Genomic DNA, 22221 nt, shown 5'->3' on the forward strand with positions numbered 1-22221 from the left:
CGAATTTTCGTGCAGCATCGACGGACGGCCGGCGGTCTCTGAAGGAGAGCTTTTGCTGACAGAAAATCGTCTCTTCGTGGCTACTTCCCCGTGAACAAGAGCGACGATGTTAACCCCCTAGAATGCGAAACGGAAAATGATGCGGATAAAGAAGCGAAGCGGTGCCAAGGTCTGGCTGCTGCTGCTCGTGTTGCTGGTTCAAGGTGGCAGATGCATAAAATGGCTGTAAGTAATCCGCACTTTCCGATCGACGATCGGCCGCGATCAATTTCTCGCTTGATTTCGCGCGTTCACGTAACTCCTCCACGACGTTACGGTAAATCTCCGCGACCGTGTCCCCGTATCCGCATTAGCCACGTGCAAACTATTTAGCAACCCGCGGACATTTCGAAATGTCAGTCGGATTAGAGCGTTATGCCGAGAGTTGAAGCGGGGGAGAAACTCGTCCTATTGCGTAAGAATAATCTCCAGTCGGGTGTCTTTTCTTTTTGCGGAAACAGGCGTCGCGACGGCGCCTGTGAAACGCTCGTTACCATGGGAGAAGATCTCCTACAACACGTGTCGTCATTTCCATTTGTTTCGATTTCTTCCAGTGACGTAAAACGATATCTCAACGCTCTTTTGGTGCTCTTTTGGTTCGATCGATTTAATTTCTCTGATAAATACGATCAATTTGATTTCTCCGATAAGTCGCGCGTCCAATGACAAATTTTGAACACGTGTGTAAATAAAAGATATTCCGCTCGAAATATTCGAATTTCGAGAACATTTTTTTAAAGATGCATTTTAATTCTTAAAAACAAAAGTTTAAAATATTTCATAATTTATCTCACATCCCCTATTACTATTTTCAGTAATCAATCTCGTGTTACATACACGGAGGGAATACTATATTACTATACTATACTAATACTAGTTTTCTTGTTTTTCGTATAAATTTCTCTCAGTTTTACCATGTCTCCAGTAATGCAAGAATAGAGACTGTCAGAAAAATCTATCTCGCTAAGAAGTAAATTTCATTACATAGAGAAAAACTAGTTGAACATTTATTTGTGGGATATAAAGTTTATTTCACACACATTTCACTGTGAGTTTCACAGAAATTAAACTTTATATTCCACATAAACATATTTTAAAATCTTTTTCACAATATAGGAACATAGCAGAATTTTTAATACATTTCAGTTCTTCAAATAGATATAATTAGAATCAAAAATCGTTTTATTATACTCTAGAATAAGTCTCTCTCTCTTTTTCTTTCTCGTTTTCTGTCCTTCTGTTTCATTCTCTCTCTTTCTCTCTCTGTTCGAGCATATATGAAATAAAAGGTTAATAAATTATTGTAGAATATCGATCTATTCTTCGATCAAAATTCTATAGTATTTTTTACCATAAAAAGTGAGCTGAAAGTGTGAGTACATAGTCGGATGTTCCTCAATCGAGCCCAAACAACGAAAAAGAGAAGGAGAAAGAGAGAGAGAGAGAGAGAGAGAGAGAGAGAGAGAGAGAGGGAGAGAAAGAGAAAGTACAGACACCCAAAAAATCCTCTGATGATCGAGGATGACCCTCACGCGATAACGAGTTCCATTCGCGCTCTTACATTCGCTCGTGGTGGTTCCACGAGCGGGTCGAAGATTAATGTAGGTCCGTTAATGAGAAACAAATAGATTAGCGGCCGAAAGGAAGACGCTTGACAGCGAGTGAGGTGGAGACGCCCATTCTCGATCTCGATCGTTAGTTTCCTCGAATCCAGAAGATCAAACACTAGGGTATGATTTAGGAACGATTCGCGCTACGATATAAATTTCGTATTCGTGAAATGAAGATATCGTTGGAGACCGCTTCATCAATCGCATATCGCAATAGAATAGTTGCTCTCTTCACATTTTTGTTATATTCCGGCCAATAAGTTTCGTGAACAAAGGAGAGAGAGGACTATCAGTAACGACGTCGGTTTTGGAAATACGCGCCTCGTGATTTGCCACCGATTCATCGCCCTCCTCGTTTCTCAGATGTCATTTTTAATTATTGTCATTGACTCGGTTGAAGAATTGAGAAAACACCTACTTCCATATTATATGTTTAAACGGTTTAAATGTTTAGTTATATCGAAATTATGTCCATCAAGCATTACTAAACAGATAAACGTTTAAACGTGTATGTGTGAAAAATAGATTGAAGCAGAAATCTTAATCTTTATTCAACCAAATATTCGAACAGAAAGTCGATGTTTCTTCGCCGATGATATCTAAAAGTTCTTTCTCTCTCTTTCTCCCTCTTCCTCGTTCGATTCTCCACGTAGCTTCGGAATTCAAAGAGCTCGTGGGCATTTTTAGACGGACCAATTTTTAGATCTAGACTATTATTGATCGGTGGACCAAGTGATCAGCGCGACAATTCTCTCTGACTTGAAGAAGTAAATAATTAAAATAAATAGAAAGCGAGCGCGGGACAGCTCACCTTGCGCACTCTTCTTCGCTGCGAGAAGCCGTTATTTGTTTCCCTCCTCTATTCCTCTACCCCGCTCGAGACCATATTTCGCAAGCCGATTTCTATCAATCATCCCTACGTCGGGACTCCTCTCACCCGGAGCTCGTCGCGAAGGCTTCTGGCTATTCGCCGGCCATCTTGATTTATGACATCAGAAAAGCGAGGGAGTACACGTGCCCCCAAAATTCCTACAAAATATGTCGATATAAAAATATATAATCCTAAAAATGACATTTGTGATCTTTTTAGGCACACATCTGTAAAATATTCCAAACACTTTCCTTTTGCTCTAACAATTGACAAATGAAATTAGCGCGACAAAATAATAAGAAAATGTAGGTTAAAAAAGGGGTTGCGTTACGTTAATTTTACAATTGTTTATTGACTGTCAGAGCGAAAGGAAGGGGTGTTCGTAAAATTTTAAAGATATATACTTAATCTATTGTCATATTTTGGATGTCTTTTTATTTCAATGTGCTCTGTGGGAATTTTGGGCATGCAATTCCTCTCTCCTGACGTCATTAATCAAGAGCTCCGCGGCGGGTAGCCAGGAGTCTCAATACCCAAGGCCGCGGCAGGCCCGATCATCGACCACACCACACAACCCTTCTTCTCGCGGTGTACCCCGAGCCTCTGGGTACGCGTTAATTGCCGTGCGATTCGCATGGCGAGTTTCATCATAGAAGCCGTGGAAGGAGGATACGAGGTGAGGCCTACAGGACGACCGGCGGCATCCGGTGGGGAGGGGGTGGGAAAAGCGGAAACGGAGAGAAGGTTGCGCGGCCGGTGGATGATGAATGGCGGAGTGATGGTGGTTTTGCGTGCGGAACCAAAATACGGAGGGAGAACACGACGAGACGGGACGAGGGGGGAAAATGCGAAAGGAGGACGATCGAGGCGCGAGGCACGAAGCTCGTCGAATGGAAGGGTGCGCGCCGGGGGTGGTAGATGATTAGGGGTTGCCCGCGCGAATCGTGATTTATAAACGGCGCTTTCCAAGAACTCACCCCTCCTCTCTGCCCCGCGACAGAACGATTCTTGGCCCGCGGCGGGCCCGGCGATCCTTTTGTTTATAATTATTATCGCGCGCGGCCGACACTGACGGATGATAATCGAAGGGGTGGCTGCCGGCGACGGCGGCGGCGGCGGCGGCGGCGGCGGTGGTGGTAGTGGTGGTCCGAAATCGCGTTACTTCGCCGGAGCGAAGGCGGCCATCGATCCCCGTTGTCTCGGGACTCACCGCCGACAGGGCCGCGACATGTTCGACGATGATTTTTCTGCATTAAGGGCGCGGCTGCGTATAATCTTTCACCCGGAAACGGCGGATTCTTCAAACGAAGAAAAATGACGCCTCGCTTCGGAGCGGCGAAGCGCAGCGGGGCGAGAGCTCGATCGTTTTTGGAGTCAGCGATGGTTGAAAATTTCAGGAGGCTCGGACGCGAACGAATTACCGCCGGCCATAAACAGACAAGGGAGCCTCGTCCCTCCCCAAGACGTTCCTCTTCATCTCGCGCGTCCCGAGGCGCGGCTGATACGCTCGATTTGATTTCCTAATCTTCTCGTGATTGCAAAAGAAAGAAAGGAGAGGCTAAGAGGTAATAGAAGAAGCGAACGATCCATCCCGGATCGCATCTTATGGATCCATTAATCATCCACCGAGCGATCGGAGGATCGTCGATTCGATGACTCCGTGCGCGACGTCGCGGGGATAACGTTCTCGCGGCGCGATCCGCGGGCCTTTCAGCGGAATCGCGATCGGACGTTCCTTCGCGGATCGAGGCCAAGGATCGATTTATAATAATTTACGCTGCGCCCTCGACGCACGGGATCGCTGACCGCAGGTAGTCGCGCTGAATCACACGCGCTCGCTCGTTATTTATAAGATCACTTCTCGGCGGAGAGCGATTCTTACAATGCATCGCTCGTAAATCACATTCGCATTCCCGTATAACGCGCCTGTTAGGGAGCGAGCGGGATTACATCGCGACGCAGAGCTAGCTGTGGTGCACGCGTCGTCCCACGCGACGCGATCTCAACACAGCGTCTCGTTAATCTGTCACTCGGTGCACCCCGACGTCCAGGAGATCACGCTAAACAAATCGACGTAATTGCGGAGTGAGTTGCCGATTAGTCGACGGAGTGCAGCCGCTCCGTCGCGCGGAAAAAAGGCGAAGAGCATCGGTACGATTAATTCGAACGTTTCACGTCGGCACGATACCGAACGATGGAAAGGGTGTAGGCGAGACCGGGGTTATATGGCTCTAGGTCATGTTATTCATATGCATCTAGCCCCGTTCTCCTCTATCACTAATTGAAGAACGATCAAATTGAATGAACCATTATACCAATTGGCTATAGTTATACAAGAATGATTCAACCTATAAAATTGTGATTTTCGAAGTTTTTTCAATGAATAATTTTTTTATCAATGAATAGTCCATATGTCTTCCTGCATAAAACGAACAGGACCCAAGTCTTGGGCTTGGGTTAAAATTAACTAGGAAACAGTTTTTATTTTCTACAAGTTGCTCCATTTTTTACTAGTTGCATCGTTTTCACCTATTTTTCACCTATTTTTCACCTATTTTTTAAAGGATTGAGCTCGTTAGTGAATACTCTCAAAGAGATCATGCTTGACTTTTTGAACAATTGCGAAGAACCTCAATGCTATATGAACTTTTTAAGTCATATATCAGATTTTCATCTTCTTTTTTCTCGAAATGTAGTTAGATCATTCTTGCTACAGTCAATTATTCTCGCGCTTTCTCTTTAATCTTGATTATCTTCAAACAATTGTTACGTACGTTAATCTACCTGCACTGAAAGAGAAAATAATCCAAAAAATAAGAAATATTTACTCGATGGGTATTACTAACATGAATAAATGGCTATAGTTATACAAGAATGATTCAACCCATAAAATTGTGATTTTCGAAGTTTTTTCAATGAATAATTTTTTTATCAATGAATAGTCGATATGTCTTCCTGCATAAAACGAACAGGACTCAAGTCTTGGGCTTGGGTTAAAATTAACTAGGAAACAGTTTTTATTTTCTACAAGTTGCTCCATTTTTTACTAGTTGCAAAAATAAGAAATATTTACTCGATGGGTATTACTAACATGAATGAATAAATAAATGAATCCTTTATTAATGGCAGTATAATATTTAGTTTAGGTACTAGCTTTTAGTTACTACTCTTAAGTTACGAAGTACCAGAAATAGCGCGACGGCAGAATAAAAATATATTTATTCTTATACTAATATACATACTTTTATTTTTAAGGAAAGAAAGGAACTTTTACTTTTTAAAGAAAGAATTTTTTCCAAATGAGAAAACATATTTTTTAGCATCTAGGAACACTAATTAATAATTAAGACCCGATACCATGACCTTAAGCAAACCAAAGAACTGATTAGAATCAATTTGGATGAAAAGTACAGAATACATTTTTAGTCAGGTAGCTTGAAGATATCCAATTTGCGGGCTTTCGGTCGATAACACAAAAAATATCCTTACACTAGCTCATGAAGAGGAATCCCGTCTTGACGGAAGAAAGCGGTCGCGAGCGAAGGGTTAACACACGCGGAGGTACGAATTGGTCACGCTTGAGCGTTCGTGGGTGTTCAGGGTGGTCGAGGTGAGTCGACGGACTCTGTTTCCTCTCTCATCTTCTCGGATACGCCCCGGAGAGCAGCTCGGCAGCCTCTTGTGGAATCGTAGGCGCCCGCCTATTATCGGTCTCATAAAAAGCACGCTTTACGATTCCACAAGTCAAAATGAATTTCGAAAGTGCAGCCGGCAGTGCGCGCCCGTGGGCCGTTTCGAAACGCGCCGCGCGGCCCTTTTTCTATATTATTCTCTTTCTTTTCTCTCTTTTCACCGAGCGGACGAAGAGGCCGCCGTGCATTTTCATAAGAATGTCCCGCCGCGAACGTCCGTGAACTTCCTGCTGGCCGCGGGAGCCGCGACGGTCTCCGCGTAAAACGCGGTTTACGGCTCTCTCTCTCTCTCTCTCTCTCTCTCTCTCTCTCTCTTTCAGAGCGCGCGAATCGTGAACGGCGCGGAATAAATATCGCTATTTTTCATTCGCTTGTCACTGTCGGAAAACGTACGGGCCGTGCTGGGCGCGTCCGTCCGAATGCGAGAATCATCTCACGACCGATTATCGTTTGCATCACGAGGACGACGCGCATCTCAAAGAAAGGAAAGGATTATTTCCCACGCGACTATATCATCGACGTTTTCCCGCGCGCGCGATGTCCTGATAGAAATAATAAGAAAGGACGCGTTTCCTCGACGCGAGACGCTTGATAGAGACTGCGCCTCCTGTTCACTCTCGCAAGAAGACGGAACGCGATGAACTGCCGGCGAGAGCTGTTTCGAAATCTCGTGAGAAGCGAAACGAAAGGCGCAGCATCCGCGAGAACGGGTAGCGATTCTACTCGATATCTCTAGTGGTGTGCTGTACGATATTATACGTAGCCGACGAAGAAAGAAAGAGAGATAGAGAGGAAAAGAGAGAGAGAGTGTCATCTATTATCTGCTCTGGGACATTATCCCTTCAAGCGCATAAAGCATTATAAAAAATAAATATAATAAGAAGAAAACAAAAGAAACGAAAAAATTAAGTAATTTGGAATTTATTAATTCCAATATTATTAATTGTATGTCTCAGAGGGAGTAATAATTCAAAGCCATGCCTCAAACACTACGATTATACAAAACCAAAATAACAGTAGAAAATAATTATCGTTAAATCGCACAACCTAATCATATATAAATTGATACGCTCAAGCAGAACCGTGTAAAAGTTTAGCCTTAAACTCATTAACAGTGCGTGCTTTGCGAACTTTAAAAGGGATATCATTCTACAGATAAGCTACATAATAAGTGTATAAGATCTCTTATAAAACTCAGTTCTACACAGAAGCGGTCTATCCTTATCTGCTCTTGTTTTCCTTATTGCCATTTCAGATAGATAGATAGATAGATAGATAGATAGATAGATAGAGAGAGAGAGAAAGAGAGAGAAAGAGAGGAAGAGAGAGAGACAGGAACGTTCGAGCTACCCGCAGCCATCAAGGTAGTTATTAAACAATACGGGCGAACGCGATCACGAGGTGGCGAACGGCAATCAAAGCACGAACACCGCCGTGAGCTACCGCTATGTTACCGTGGCGTTGCTCATTGTATCCTGTAAATTATTAGCCGTGCCACAATGAACAATTTTCATTCCGCGAGGGGCTCCCGGCAAATCACTTGGCGTCGCTTCTATCCTTGCCATTTCGCATTCCGCTCCGCGAGACTCTCGTAGATCTTTGTAACAAGCCTCGTTTCATTAGACCGAGACGTTTTTTCCCAAATAAATCATACGCGACTAGCTCGAGACAAATTAACGATTGTTACTCATCGTCTCTTCATTACTAATCCGCCGATTCGCGCTGCGCTCGGCTTCACGCGTTTTCACTTCGAGACTGCGTCTCATTTGTCCCGACCGTTGTTCCCGACGCGACGAGCTTCCATCTGCCGCGAATCAAGGTCCGATTAACATGTGCGCGGTGTAAGCGCGATCCTCGAAATTGATTGTAAGTGTACCGTGTGTCAGATCGTTCCGAGCGTCGTGACCGATGCCCCGCGCGTTATATACTCACACGCCGATAATTAATTATCCGATATGCGATAGCAAATAGTCGTGCATTCGTCTTAGGAGAGTGGCTCGTAAATTACCGCGGCGATACTTGACGCGCGAGTAGAAGCTGCGGGTAGAAACTGAGCGATGCGTTATGCGGCTTAAAATCGTATCTAGTCGCATATAAGTGGCCCCGTCATACATGCAGCTGGACCTCGCCGACCGCGCGGACTCAACTCGCTGTCGCGTGTACCTCTCATTAAATATCATGTGTACTCATTAAATATCATGTCTCGCGACGGTGAATTGTCCTCCCGGATGTCAGGCGGCAACCACCTCTCGACAGGACTCGAAATCGCCCATCTGAAGGCGCGTTGCCGCGCTGCACGATACTTTGAGCGCGTATTTAGTGCTAAATTTGCACGTATGGCTCTCGAGCTGAAGCAACGTTACGCATGATAAAATAAGTAGATAGGTAACTTGAGATCAAATGGTTCACGTTTAACGTTGAAATGACGTTGAGACGTTGTACGTCAAATTACAATTACGATTTTAAATACGCTCTCGACAATGTGTGCCTCAGAGTTGTAAGAAATATCATTTTTCTCAATTTAATAATTAATTGTAACAAATATATTTCAGTTTAACTAATTGATGACTGATTCGAATATATTTCATTGAAGAACGATAAATTTCAACAAATTCAATTAAAAACTGTTTCACTGACAACTCATATGAACAAATTCAATTAATTAAGTAAAAGAGTGTGCAACTTCTCAGGGTCACAACTGGTTTTGTGAATGATATTCATACCTGGCAATCTGGCATCGTAAAAGATATCGATGATCAAGAAGCTCTAAAGAGAACTCACCAATATCAATCGCCACTGAACGATTTTCGATTAAATCGCTTGAATTCGTTTATATCAGTCGTCAATTGAATTAAATTAAAATTTAATTAAATTAAAATAAAATTTTAATTAAATTAAATTAAAATAAAATTTTAATTAAATTAAATTAAAATAAAATTTTAATTAAATTAAATTAAAATAAAATAAAAGTTCAATTGTCAAATAAACGGCCTTTAATGAAATTTGCTAAGTTGTTAATTAAACGATCTTTGATTCTCTGCGCACATATCAATCGTCCATTGAACGGTTTTCGATGGAATTTGGTGAAATCATTTGTCAATTAAACGGTCTTCAATTGAATTGATTCATATTAATTGTCAATTAAACACGATAATTAATTGAAAAATTAATAAATTGTTTGGAATCCTGTTATATTTTAACAGATTGCAAAAGCTGAAATAGGTGTGGAAATATTTTACAGTATAAGAAGCATTCAGCAAGCTTTTGGCTTGCACTTTATATAATCATTACACTCTCCCTCTCTCTCTTTCTTTTGTCGAAAACTTCCTCGAGGTGTTGCATTCTCAATTGTAGGACAAATCAATCAAATAGTATATTCAGAATCGATCAAATATCGTATTCATTCATTATATAAGATGTTCGTCATACGTCCCAAATAAGTAGCTGGTCGATTTATTTTATAGTCGAAAGTGCACCTCGAGGAAAATACAATTTTCGAGAAAACAAGAGGAGATCTCGTGTAATTATTATGCATAATGCAAGTTAAAAGAGTGCTTCTTAAATATTGAACGAGAGATTGTGAGATATTTCCTCACCCAAATTCAGGACAATTCTACCTTTTGCCATCTGTTAAAGTACACATTGCCTAAAGCGCTTTTAAAATCGTAATTGAAATCTAGCGCGACGAAAGCGTACGGTTACGCTTTCTAATTTTCGACATGTAAATATAATTTCTCTCTCGAGCCGTCATCTGTCGCTACTCTCTGTTATTATTTCCGACAGGGAAATCAAAATCTTGTCATTAGAAAGCATTCTAATTACAGCATCTAATAACTGTAAAAATCACGAATCTAAAGATTCGATTATTGCGCGTGTCAGTTTTATTAGCTGCAATTCTTCCTTTTAAGCCGAGAAACTGCGTTTTAGTGAGGTGAAACATATCACGCCGATGTCTCAAAGTAATCGCTGCCTGCCAGCTACTTAAGGCTGATCATTTACATAATTACACGTTTAGTCCGCTACAACGTCATTCGCGGGACATTGACAAAGATTGTCTTTGCAACAACCTTTACTTTTTCTTGCAAACATATAAGCGTTCAATTTCCGCACAAAAAGAAAACTGCAATAATACTCTGGTCACACGCGATATCGCATTATTATTATTATACGCAATCTAATGAGACCTGATAGTCGTCTAATTACTACAATCAACGCGATTTCAATCTCCGCGTGCTCCGTTAAAGATAAAAGCCAGAAAAAAACACATAATATCAAAAATACATTAACAGCCGCTTTAATTTATACATGTACTAAGAGAAAAAATTGGTTGATCTAACTAAAATTATAATTATTTTTGGCTCTATTTATTTAAAAAAATAGTATTAGTAACATGCATATGAGGTTATTATCATTAATATTATAGCAGAATTTAATTTAAAAAATGATTTTTTTTATCTTAATTTATAGTAATTTATAGTAATTATGATTTATTATTTATAGTTAATTATAATAATTTAATTATTGATTTATAGTTGATTTATAATAATTTATAGTTAATTTAAATTTAACTACATTTTAACTAATTTAACTTATAGTTAATTTATAGTAATTATTTCTCTACGTGATTATACTTACAAATATAGCAAACATTTTTTTCTTAATGTATATCTTGCGTGTAAATAATTGAGGAGAGACCAAACTCACAGTCAGCCACGTCGGTGGTCGAATTTGTTCCGGCTGGCTCTCGATTTAACTCGTATTTCGTGTTGCCGCGGTCAATTAAGATATCAAGCCGATAATCAACCCTCGGTGGTTCTGCCACGATATCACGGAACACGGGCGCCGCTACATTTGTTATTTTGTCAGCGTATTATGCGCGAGCTCTCCGAGGCGCACCTCGTTAGTCCGCGTCCGATATCGGATCGGCGAAGTGATCATCGCGGATCGCCTTAATGAGCTGATAATTTGGGTTGAATATATTTATGGCTGCTAAAACTTACGGACGGCATCGTGGAAATTTCTGGGACCGCGCCGGAGGATATTTTCACCTTTCACGCCGCGATCCGATCTATCTCGGTTGGACGTGAAAAAGCATCCCACGACTGCGTCTCGAATATGCGAGAGTCACGCGCGCCCTTCATGCGTGTAGCTTTAATGAGCCGTGCGTGCGAAGAACGCGCGCGAGACTACGATTCCCTCGTAAAGAAGCGTAATCTTTTACTGCCATCCTTGTGTGGGACGTCCTGCTTCTTTTTCGCCGAGAGCGCGATGTATCACTACTTTGTCGAGACCAGAGTCCGTTCTTTGTTTGTGTCGGTGTGAAAAGTCACACAGATCAGAAGTCTTAAAGAAGAAGAAAAGTCAAAGATCACAGTTCAGACAGAGCCTTGCGAGTCAGTGATTTAAATTTGAAATTGTTTGAAGCACACGTCATCGCGCGGCAGTATATCGAATCTGCCGGAACAGACTCGACCACCGACGTGAATGATGATGAGTCTGGCTTCTCCGCGGTTATTTGCGCGCGAGGCACGCTGAGGAAGAAATGTTTGGTATTTGTAAATATAATCATGTAGATGAATGATTACTATAAATATAGAGGAGGAAAAACGGTATTAGAGTTCGGCATTTGACGTTGATACGAGCAAAGAGATGAGTTTCTAGTGAAGAGATAAGTGAAGTCATGACGCTGTTCGCGCGCGCGCGCGGATATCTCGCGCAAGGATCGCGCTCCTTAGATTCCGCGAGTCGTAAGTGCACGCTCGTTCCGAGCTGCGCGAGAGGCTCGCGCGGAAATTAGATTCCCGGGTCGGGTCGTAACGCGTCCCGAAATGTCATCTCGAGCAGGGAGAAGGAGCGAGTCGTGAGCTTGCGACAACGAACGGCAGCGGAGACGGCGGCGACAGTAATAATGAATTAGAGAGCCGCGGGCTTTTGATAGGGTAATTCCGAGGGTAGGCTCCGTGACACGGGGTTGGCGATCCGGCCATTCCCAGGGTTGTTACGTCTAGACGTGGCGGCCGTGTGCACAGGCCATTCCGACTTTCAGGTGTCCGTAATTATTATCCCCCGTTGTTTTCTCTCTCTCTCTCTCTCTCTCTTACTCGCTCCCTCGCTCGCAGGAGGCGCGCGCGTATTCAAGCCGCGGCGCTTAGAGGCGAGCCCTTTTCAGCCTTGTGCCCTATAATTTTCGAAATTCACCCCCCTGATTTACGGCTCGGGGCTGCACCGAGGCGCTCCATTCTCTTTCTCACTCCCTCTCTCTCTCTCTCTTTCTCTCTCTATCAAAGGTAGGATAGCTCGCGGCTGTCGGCTTCGCGGCGATCGTTCGGAATCGGAGTCGCACATACCGACTGTTCTCACCCCAGAATATCACGCTCGCGTGTCTCGGGAGCGTTGAAGACGGGTAGAAAACGAAACCCTTCGTTCCGAAAGCTGCTACGCGAGCGTTCTACAATCGTCTATGGTCTTCACGATTTTGTACATCTGCATGGGAAAAAAGTCTCAAGTGCAGCTGAGTGAGGATCAGACGAAAATTCGCTGACGAGAATTAATGTCTCTGTTACTGTGACTGAAAACGTTTGTCTGAGTATATAACTGCATTATAATTCGGTCGAGATAACAGAGTAATTGGATGAACAGAAACTTCCTGCAGGAATTTCTCTGTTTCTACAACCAAATTTTTCATCTAGTCTCCAAATAACAAAAAATTCAGTCATGAAAGACAGAGTTGTGTGAGGAGAAACGCGGAAAATAATTCGTGGTATCACGGAAATAAATCGATGTCGCGGGGACAAGTCGAGTATTTTCGATCACTCATTCATAGCTATCATTTCAACCTTGATTTAGAAAGTAATCATTTCTTTACGTATTTTCGGACGTACAAATGAAAAATCTTTTTCGCAGCGGCCTCGGCCACGCCGGCGACATGCATGCGTGGACCAGAGAGGCATGCACCAGCGCGAAGAGCGCCGGTTTGCTGGAGAGGAAGCAGGCGAGGGCCTGCAGGGCTACGCCGGATGTGATGCCTAGTTTAGTGCAAGCCGCCAAAGACACGTCGACGGTATGCCAGCAGGCGTTCCGACACCGCAGATGGAATTGCAGCAGCATCGAGCGTGCGCCTGACTACACGCCTGAATTGCTCACAGGTTCGTGCCAGTCGTATATTCTGCGCCACGCGAATAAGTCTTGCAAAAAGGAGAGGCAAAATGGAGAAGCGAAAAATAAGTCAGACATTGACATTTCGCATTTTTCTATAAAGTTTTACGCGACTCTGATATTTGGAAGATTGAGAAAAATTAACAAATGGATATTTTTGATCAAAATACCGATGAATTGATATTCAATCAAGATATCTGATTAAATTTAATCGAATATTTCCGATCATAATGACATTTCATCAGATAAACCGATAAAAAAGAATCGATATTTCTCATCAGATGTTTCCTGATCGGATACAAAAATTTATTGGAATTTTGATTGGAAATATCTGTTCGTTCATTTCTTATGGAACAATTTCTCTCAGTGCCTTAAATATGAGATACGTCGTAAATCTTCTCGACTATCAAATATTTAAGCGTCAAATCTCAAGTCGATATATTGAGTGCAAAGATTATTTTCATCTTTCGACCACTTAGCTTCGTTTTTACACACGTTTTTTCTCAGTCTCGTCGATTATTACGACTTGATTTCGTCCGTAATGAATTCATGATCGGTGGTATTGCGCGAATAAACGTCGACAGGAAGGAGGAAAAGGTCGGGGGAGCAAGGAGGGGTCGGCACGAAAGTCGATGAAAAGTCCTGCGGAAACGTATCGGATATCCTTTGAGGAATTCCGACGTAAATAGGAAGACCTGCCGGCAAGCGCGCCTCAATTAGCGATCATTAACAAACCGTGGGCTTCCCTCGGCCTTTATCCTCCTACCTCGTGACCGGCCTCGGTCGGATTAATCGCTCGCGTTTCACGATGATTATATTGTAAATAAAAGTGCGCCCGAGATATCGAGGTATCCTCCGTTAATGAGAAAACCGAGAAGCGCCGATGAGGAAATACAGCACAGCCACGACCACACGAACGCGGCGTAACGTATTTTCTGCTCTCTTTTTATCTTTCTCTCTCTCTCTCTCTCTCTCTCTCTCTCAACGTGGCGCATGATAATCGGCTTTCCTTCAATCATCTCGATCGACGTTGAAAGAAGAGTCTGCGATTTTTGGTGCGCGGATGCGAGCCGGAGGTTGCTCCTTTAATTGGCGAACATTACGCGACGAAGCACGATACGGTACAGTCGCAACGCTGCATGGAATACAATTAAGATATAACGATAAAATTATAGCGCGAAAGGAAGTTCAGGGAAATGGTCGTGTAATTTTTACAAGAGCTTTATGTTCTGTATACTGGTACGCTGAGAAAAATATGTTGGAAAATTTATTTATGGGACATATACATTTTTTCATACAAATAAATTTTATTTATCAGGAAGAAGCTTTATTTTACAAAAATAAATTTTATATCTCATAAATAAAATTTAAATTGTTGTTTTCTCAGCGTACTGTGTTTTAATTTATATAGTATTACTTTCAGAAATTTTCAATCGTGTGAACATATCTTTAAAAAAATTATCACTACATTGAGAGCGAAAATATCTAAAAAAATAAAATATATTTATTCGGTGAGTACTAATAATTTTTGAAATATAAAAAGTATTTACTTATATTATAACCTTAAAAGAACCTGAACTTTTCGTGAAAGTAATTATTTATTCTATTTAAACGAAAGAATTTAGATTTAAACAAATATATATTATTAGTGTCCATTAAATAAATATTTAATATCTTTTAGATATTTTTTCTCACACAGAACGCCAGCAATTATAAGATACATTAGTTATTTTATTCCACAGCTAAAAATTTTGTAAACTAAGCAAATTTGAAATTTACTGTGAAAATTAAGAAAAATTAGATGGATCTAAGTGGAGTTTGATTGAAATATTTGCGGTTTTCTAAACTTAAAGAAGCTTTAGAATGAAAAAATCACCAATATTGAGCATAAGATAATTTTCTTATGCTCAATATTGATGATTAATTTTCAAAAGATATCGAGTTGTAAGAAGGAAAAATTCGGTCTTTTTTATATACATGTCTCCAATTTCGGGCTAACGCCGTTTATCGCAGGCACGAGAGAGCAAGCTTTCGTCTACGCGATGTCGGCTGCAGCCGCAGTCTGGCGACTCGCGCGAGGATGCGCTTTGGGGAGTCTCGCGGCTTGTTCCTGCGCGACGCCACCGCGAAGAGAGCCGCCGTCACCCTCGGCACTCATCTCACCCTCCTCCTTCACAACCATGTCCGTCTCTTTCGACACGCTGTCCGCGAGAAACTCCTTCAAGTGGGGTGGCTGCGGGGACGACGTGAGATCCGCCTCGAGGATGGCGAAGCGGTTCCTTCAGGGAGCTACGCCGCTTGGTACTGGCGCGACCGCCAAGTTCATGCACGCGGTCAATATGCACAACAACAGGGCGGGCAGGAGGGTGAGTTGCACTTGCGACCTATACTCGGAAGAACAGAATTTGTGTCCAAAGTTTCTTGTCCAAATGATTTCTGAACACAAGGCGTCTCCCAGAAATCACGGTTTGCTGTTCGAACAATCAATACTGCTAGATTCTCTACCTACTCCTCGACTCCTTATTATAATTAATACTTTGGTGACTCGACAGGCGGTCGAGCAGTCCTTGACCTTGGAGTGCAAGTGCCACGGGGTGTCGGGATCCTGCAGCGTGCGTACCTGCTGGCGCGGTCTGGGCGCGACCGGGCCGTCCGCCGCCGGAAGTCGTTTGCTCCGCAGATACGCCACCGCGGCTGAGGTCAGACCGCGATCCGGCGGCAGGTTACCGCCCCTATATCACCACGATAATCTGCTATTCACCACCAAAAGCCCGGACTATTGTCTGCCGGATAAGAAGAGGGGTAGTCTCGGCACGATCGGCAGGTGAGACGTTGTTTTTAACTCTGAATTCGTAGGGATGATAACTATCAATTATACGATTTTTTTTCTCGAGAATAAATTGACCAATTATATTATATAAGTAAATTGATGCATAGACAGAATATTCAGGGGATGGAATATACTCTCCACCTCTCTCTACCTCTTTCTCTCTCTCTCTCTCTCTCCCCCACCTCTCTCTTTCTCTCTTTTCAACTGTATAGATCTGTATAGATCTGTATAGAGAAACAAAAAAGAATCTTAGCGAGTTCGTTCATGATGGGAGGAGAGGGAACGTTGCTTCTCTCGAGCCCTTCTCGTCCCTTAACGAGACTAAAACAACGAAGATGATAAGAAAGAGGCGGAATGACTGCTTCGTAAAGTGCGAAGGAAGGGTATAAAGGGAGAAGGAGAATGCAAGGGTTAGCCGACCGCTTTTTTCGGTAGCCGCGGGCCGAGAAACCTCCTTTCTCCCTCGACCACGACGATCATCATCGCGTTTTGCGATTCTCGCGATAGGTCGTTAACGTCCCTCGAGGTTACCGCGAATCACACGTTGCTCGCGATAAAAGCATGATCCGCTGCCGAAGGATGCTGAAGTTCAGCCGGAACGATCAGTTTTACGGGCGTATTTATGGCCCGAAGTTTTGGACTTCGACACAGTCAGGCTTCTCCTCGCGATTTCTCGCGTAATAGGATTTCGTTAGTGCGCGACCTCTGCTCGCGAAAACGCGCCGGCTAATAGCGGTCCCGCGCGCGATTTTATCGCACGCACTTTCCCAGCCGTGTAGTGGCGGGTTATGAGCCGACGGTGTGTAAAAGTGCGACGAAAAACCATTAGCGCCGCCATAATGCGGCTTTTACGAGGCACCTGGTCATTGCTGACTTGCGGTTTCTTTTTTAGGTTCTCACCCACCGCTCGTCTTCCAGTCGTAATCGAAGCGCACCGGCGATTATTACTTCGAAGTAATGCCGATAAAGGCATGTGTCATTCTGCGATTTGTAGTTTTTGTAAACGTCATTAATTCTTCGTAGTCGCATCTACATGAAGAACGATCACCTCGAATGATCACGATGTTCTCGGGAGATTTTGCTTCGATAGTCCATTCGGTTTCTTTTGTCCAATGCTCTTCATGAAAAAATATCATCCTTGCAAGGACTCTTGTTCAATTCGATGAGTTCTATTTGCACATCAAGTGTGTGTTAGGCAGGCTGTATAACTCGCATATAAAATTAAGAATTCGCGTCGAAATTTCAACGTTAATCCTTCAGCGGACGCTTGACTCGTTAGCAGCGATTTATTCATAATCGTGAAACTTATCAACACCTCGGTTTGCTAGTTTCTCGACCAAAGGACTTATTCGTCTCTCACACTCTGTCGCCGATTATTATCCCAATCACTCTACATATTACCGTTAATCCTCTTACGGCATTAATAATTTAGGATTAAAGCTGAGTCGCGCTCCGGCAAATTTGTCTCCGACAGGCGGACGCACTTTCCCGCCGTTCCCGCTTTGTAATCGAGCACGATCGTTTACCCGTGCCTTCAATTCGATTCTGCGGTTCGTTCGCGCTCGTGCAACTTTCTTTTCTCGTTCTGTCGGCCGGAGCTGTTCTCTCCATCAGGTGCTAATAAAATACTTGGCCTATCCTGCCTCTTCCTTGTCGTCTTCGAGCGACGCGACGCCTAACCACACGCAACGAATTCCTCCGCTTCGATCTCGGTTATCTCCGGCGCGGCCAGATAGCCGGTTTATTTATGTGACCGTGCTGGTAATTACGCGCGGGGCGAGAATGAGAGAGAACTTCCCAGAGATATGGGGCGTCCCTCCTCCGCCTCGAAGACGAAGACGGCGTTCGGCCGAACCTGTTCTCGAAACCGAATGAACACGCTGTTTTACGACGGCTGGATACCGTTACGACTGCCCATTCACGGTCTTGTTTCCGTTTTTTCCACCGCCGCCGCCGCCGTACAAGAGGTGCTAACGCTAATTTCGCTGCATACAGTTTCGCGCGCGGATTCTCGCGAGTGCTCGCTCGCTACCGTTCGAAGAGCCGCTCTTAACGATGATACTTTACGACCTTATGAAGAGAGCGCTACGGGCTTTCTCAGATGAAAGACGCGCATCATCCTGCGGTCATGGGGTCCTTAATGGACACGCAGCGAGTCCGCCTCGGGGTCGAATATAGCGATCAGGGGCTGTATTTTTTAGAAATATCGCATACGATGTTTCTATGAAAAGCTACAATATATGACATAAACTATAGCTTTTCATAGAAATATCGTATATGATATTTTCGAGAGTAAGACGGCAGCTTATTTACGTCGCGTTTCTCATATTTCTTACGATCGTCGATCGAAGAATCCTGATTGACGACTCAATAAGTTAAAGGATATTTCGATAAACTATTCCTCCTGTCGGCCGGAAGTTTGAGGATTTGCAAGATTTCCGTCCGCATTTCAGGATTGCGAGTAATTAATTACTTTTTTAATTAAATATGTCGTGTTCAATTGACGATTAATATGCGTCAATTCAATTGGGGACCGTTTCATTGACAATTGATTTCAACAAATTTAATCGGAAATCGTTCGATTGACGATTGGTTTCAATGAATTCAATTAAAGACCATTCAGTTGAAGATTGATATGGAAGGAATTAAAGATTGTTTAGTTGATAATTGAACTTAGCAAATTTAATTAAAATCCGCTTAATTGACGACTGAATTTAGCAAATTTAATTAAAGGATGTTTAATTAACGATTAATAGGAGCAATAGAATTTAATCGATGCAATCGAAAATTGCTTGGTGACGATTGATATGCTTTCAAAGGCAGGTTGTACTCGATCATCGGCATTTTCTACGATGCCACACAATGCTCTGGGAATGAAAATATCACCCATAAAATCAATTATATTCTTGAACAATCAAACGTTCTTCAATTGAATTGATTAAATCTACTCATATCAATCGTCAATTAAACGTTTAATTAAACGACCTTTAATTAAATTTGCTAAGATCAATTATTAATTGAATAATCTTTGATGCCTTTTGCTCATATCAATCGTTAATTGAACAGTCTTTAATTGAATTCGTTGAAATAAATCGTCAATTACACATTCTTCGGTTGATTTCGCTGGGATCGATCGTTAATTAGTTGAACTGAAACATATATGTTCGAGTCAATTATTACATTGGGAAAATTGACACAACTCTGCCGCATTTTCACAGTGTGAGAAGAAGAAAATCAGCGAAATTAGAGCAGTTTCCGTTTCCTGCACAGAATGCTGGGTCACTCCGGACGCACGTTCGCTAATTCGTCAAGTGAGCGAGCGCGAAAGAAAGGTGCGAGCTCACATCCGGCGTCGCGTCGGAACGCGAGGGGCGGCTTTTTGCGGGCGGTGATTGCATTCGCTACGGATTTTCCGGCAGGAGATGGCCTGCATCTCCTTGTCGTGCCCGGATTATCCACGCCTCGTTCTCCGCGACTGAATTAAGATCACCCACGGCATTCCGGGGATGATGACTCGCGCTGCGAGGTCGCAGGAAGTGCCGTGGATCCGGCGTGGAGTCTTTGTCTCGTCTCGCTCGCATCATAAATCGCGCTTATTGTCTGTAACCGCACTTTCGTCTTTCAGAGAGACACGCGTCGAGGCATCCCGCGTAAATTACGCATCGAAGTTATCGCGGAGTGATTCTCTGCATCGAGGCACCTATACGCACGCAATGACCTATACTTCAAGCGTGTATTTCAACGCTGAGTGCGTCTGCACGGTTCTCCGTTTACGGGCACCTCCCGATCGTTGGGTGAGGAAATGGCCAAGCGAACACTTGCTTCGACTAACGAGTCGAAATAGCCTTTCTTTTCATCCGACGTTATGACGTTATGACGGACGATCATATCCTTTCTGGATAATTCTCATGACTCCTCATGATGGCTCCGCATGAGTCATCGGCGATGCTTGATTCATTAAGCCGATCCTGTGCTCCGGATATTGGCTTCTTCGAGCAAACATTTCGCGCATCGCCGTTGGCGTCGCGGATGAGATTTATAGTCGGCGACGCGTGAACTGAGCCACGTGTTTCCGTTGGCGCGCGAAGAAGCTTTCTCGTTAGAGAGGACACATCGTCGTCCTCGTGGACACGACACGTCCGTCGAAGACGGATACTCCCGAGTGAGCTAATCCGACGTCGCTTTCGGACACGCCGATATTTCATTCGACGCGACTAATATATGGTGTCAGGTTTCTACGGGCGCACCATCGACTCGCCTCGCCGGTTTACAGCTTACAACCCAGTAATTACAAGCCCGCGCATAATTATACATAGTGGGCGTGGTGAATGTTTATTGCGCGGGACACCTTGGACCGCGTTTCATACACGGAAAGGCTCTTCGAGGTCCTTCTTTCTTAACACCATGGTGTCTAGGTAGTCTCGTTTGTGGAAGACGGTATATCTTCCCGGTGTCGCATGGACGTGATGTAAATCGATTGATAATGGAGCCTGAGGGCTCTTAACGAAGTAACCACGCCGCGGTGAGCGCTTCGATGAGATTATTAAAATGGTATAGTTCCAAGCTCTCCCCTCCGCTATCTCTTCTCTCTTTTCCCTTCTCTTTCTCCTCCTCTCTCTTTCTCTCTCCCTCTCCTTCTTTCTTTCTCGTTATAAATAATTTCCGGCTGACCATTATGGATTATAAAGCGCGGGTAATATTATTTACGAGTATGCTAACGCGGCTATCTTCGAATGGATCCGAGAGTCAGTAAGGAGATAACACAGTTTAATTACGACGAGCATGAAACTTAACGTGTCCGTAATATCTAGTAGTTTCGATTACCTAATCGGAACGATCGTGTAAGTGATAAACAAGTTAGTCAATTAACGCTGGAAACGAGGGTACCGGTAGAAAAGAAGTTTCACTCGACTGTATATCATACTTCGAGCGGGATCTGATTTTTATACACGCGGACTTCCCTCTCTATTTTACTGCCAATTAACGACACAATGCCTAGATAAATTAGATCTTTTCAGGCTATTTTATATCATCATAAAATAAATTGTATATTAGAAGCATTCAAAGTAGAAAATACCGGCAGCGCAAACGGTGCGTAATACTATTTCTCTCAACTCTATTTCTGCTCGGTATTTTTTTCCCGCATCGCGTTGCACGTTGTTAACGTTTAAGTTCGTTAATTATGTTTACAAATTTCGTGGTAACTCTACAAATGCAAAAAAAAAAAAAAAACAATTTCGCAGGCAATGCAACGGCAGCAGTTCCGGTTACGAGGGCTGCGAGTACCTCTGCTGCGGCCGAGGACACGTCACCAGGACCGAGGAGATCCTGGAGCGATGCGACTGCAAATATTTCAGTTGCTGCTACGTGAAGTGCAAGACCTGCCGGAGGATCGTGAAGACGTACGAGTGCAACTGAGGATGCGACGTGGTCAGCACGCGGACGACGCGGGATCCAGGTCGATTGATATGCGAGCGACGGAGAGCTGGAGCGATCTCAATTCGCTCGAGAGAGCAAGGCAGAGAGAAAGAGAGTCCACGCGCGGAATCGAGTCCGCCGAACGGTCGAAACTGATCTAAGAATCGCGACCTCGAGAGAGAACTGAACTCTCTGCGGAGACTGCAGTTCGCGCGTCCATCTCGAGTGAGAATCGCGCATCTCCGCGACGGTAATTTCCGGCAGAAATCTGACTTTGCGCGCGGAGGCGCGAGGCTAATTATTTAGACGACATAAATTATTTACCGTGAATGTGTCGAGTATGAGGAGATATAACTCGTGGCAGTACGTAATAGAGAAGTTATTTATATCGTGCTACTTGCTATTTATTCAACGTGTGTGTCGTGGCGAAATTGTTTGTCGTTCGCGGACAACGGTCATACGTTTCGCCACTCGATAATCGCGGAATTAATGTAAATTGCGTCGTGAAGGGACTGCCCTTCTCCGACGCTTCGCTACTCTAAGTGTAGATCAGAGCGATGTACATAGAATGCTCGACTTCCAGAGAGAATGTATGTGCATGCGTGT

General features: G+C 43.5%; 1 protein-coding gene across 1 annotated transcript; it reads left to right on the forward strand.

Moving 5' to 3' along the window:
* Positions 1-77: 77 nt before the first annotated feature.
* On the forward strand, positions 78-21650 carry LOC116848079 (protein Wnt-11b-1-like). The gene is made up of 5 exons (XM_032823847.1): positions 78-225; positions 13116-13357; positions 15381-15733; positions 15920-16191; positions 21441-21650. Exons 1-5 carry the CDS (start codon positions 137-139, stop codon positions 21613-21615), a joined length of 1131 nt encoding a protein of 376 aa, XP_032679738.1. The 5' UTR covers positions 78-136; the 3' UTR covers positions 21616-21650.
* The last annotated feature ends 571 nt before the right edge of the window (positions 21651-22221 follow it).

The sequence above is a fragment of the Odontomachus brunneus genome, unplaced genomic scaffold (assembly GCF_010583005.1).
Source record: "Odontomachus brunneus isolate Ranch 3 - 2012 unplaced genomic scaffold, Obru_v1 Obru_scaffold_088, whole genome shotgun sequence".
Classification (NCBI taxonomy): domain Eukaryota; kingdom Metazoa; phylum Arthropoda; class Insecta; order Hymenoptera; family Formicidae; genus Odontomachus; species Odontomachus brunneus.

Bases quoted from the DNA above. Each gene is read 5' to 3' on its own strand.
- LOC116848079 (XM_032823847.1), top strand. From the start codon at position 137: ATGATGCGGATAAAGAAGCGAAGCGGTGCCAAGGTCTGGCTGCTGCTG. The intron at 226-13,115 runs GTAAGTAATCCG...TCTTTTTCGCAG, and splicing joins GGCAGATGCATAAAATGGCT to CGGCCTCGGCCACGCCGGCG. The intron at 15,734-15,919 runs GTGAGTTGCACT...GTGACTCGACAG, and splicing joins ACAACAGGGCGGGCAGGAGG to GCGGTCGAGCAGTCCTTGAC.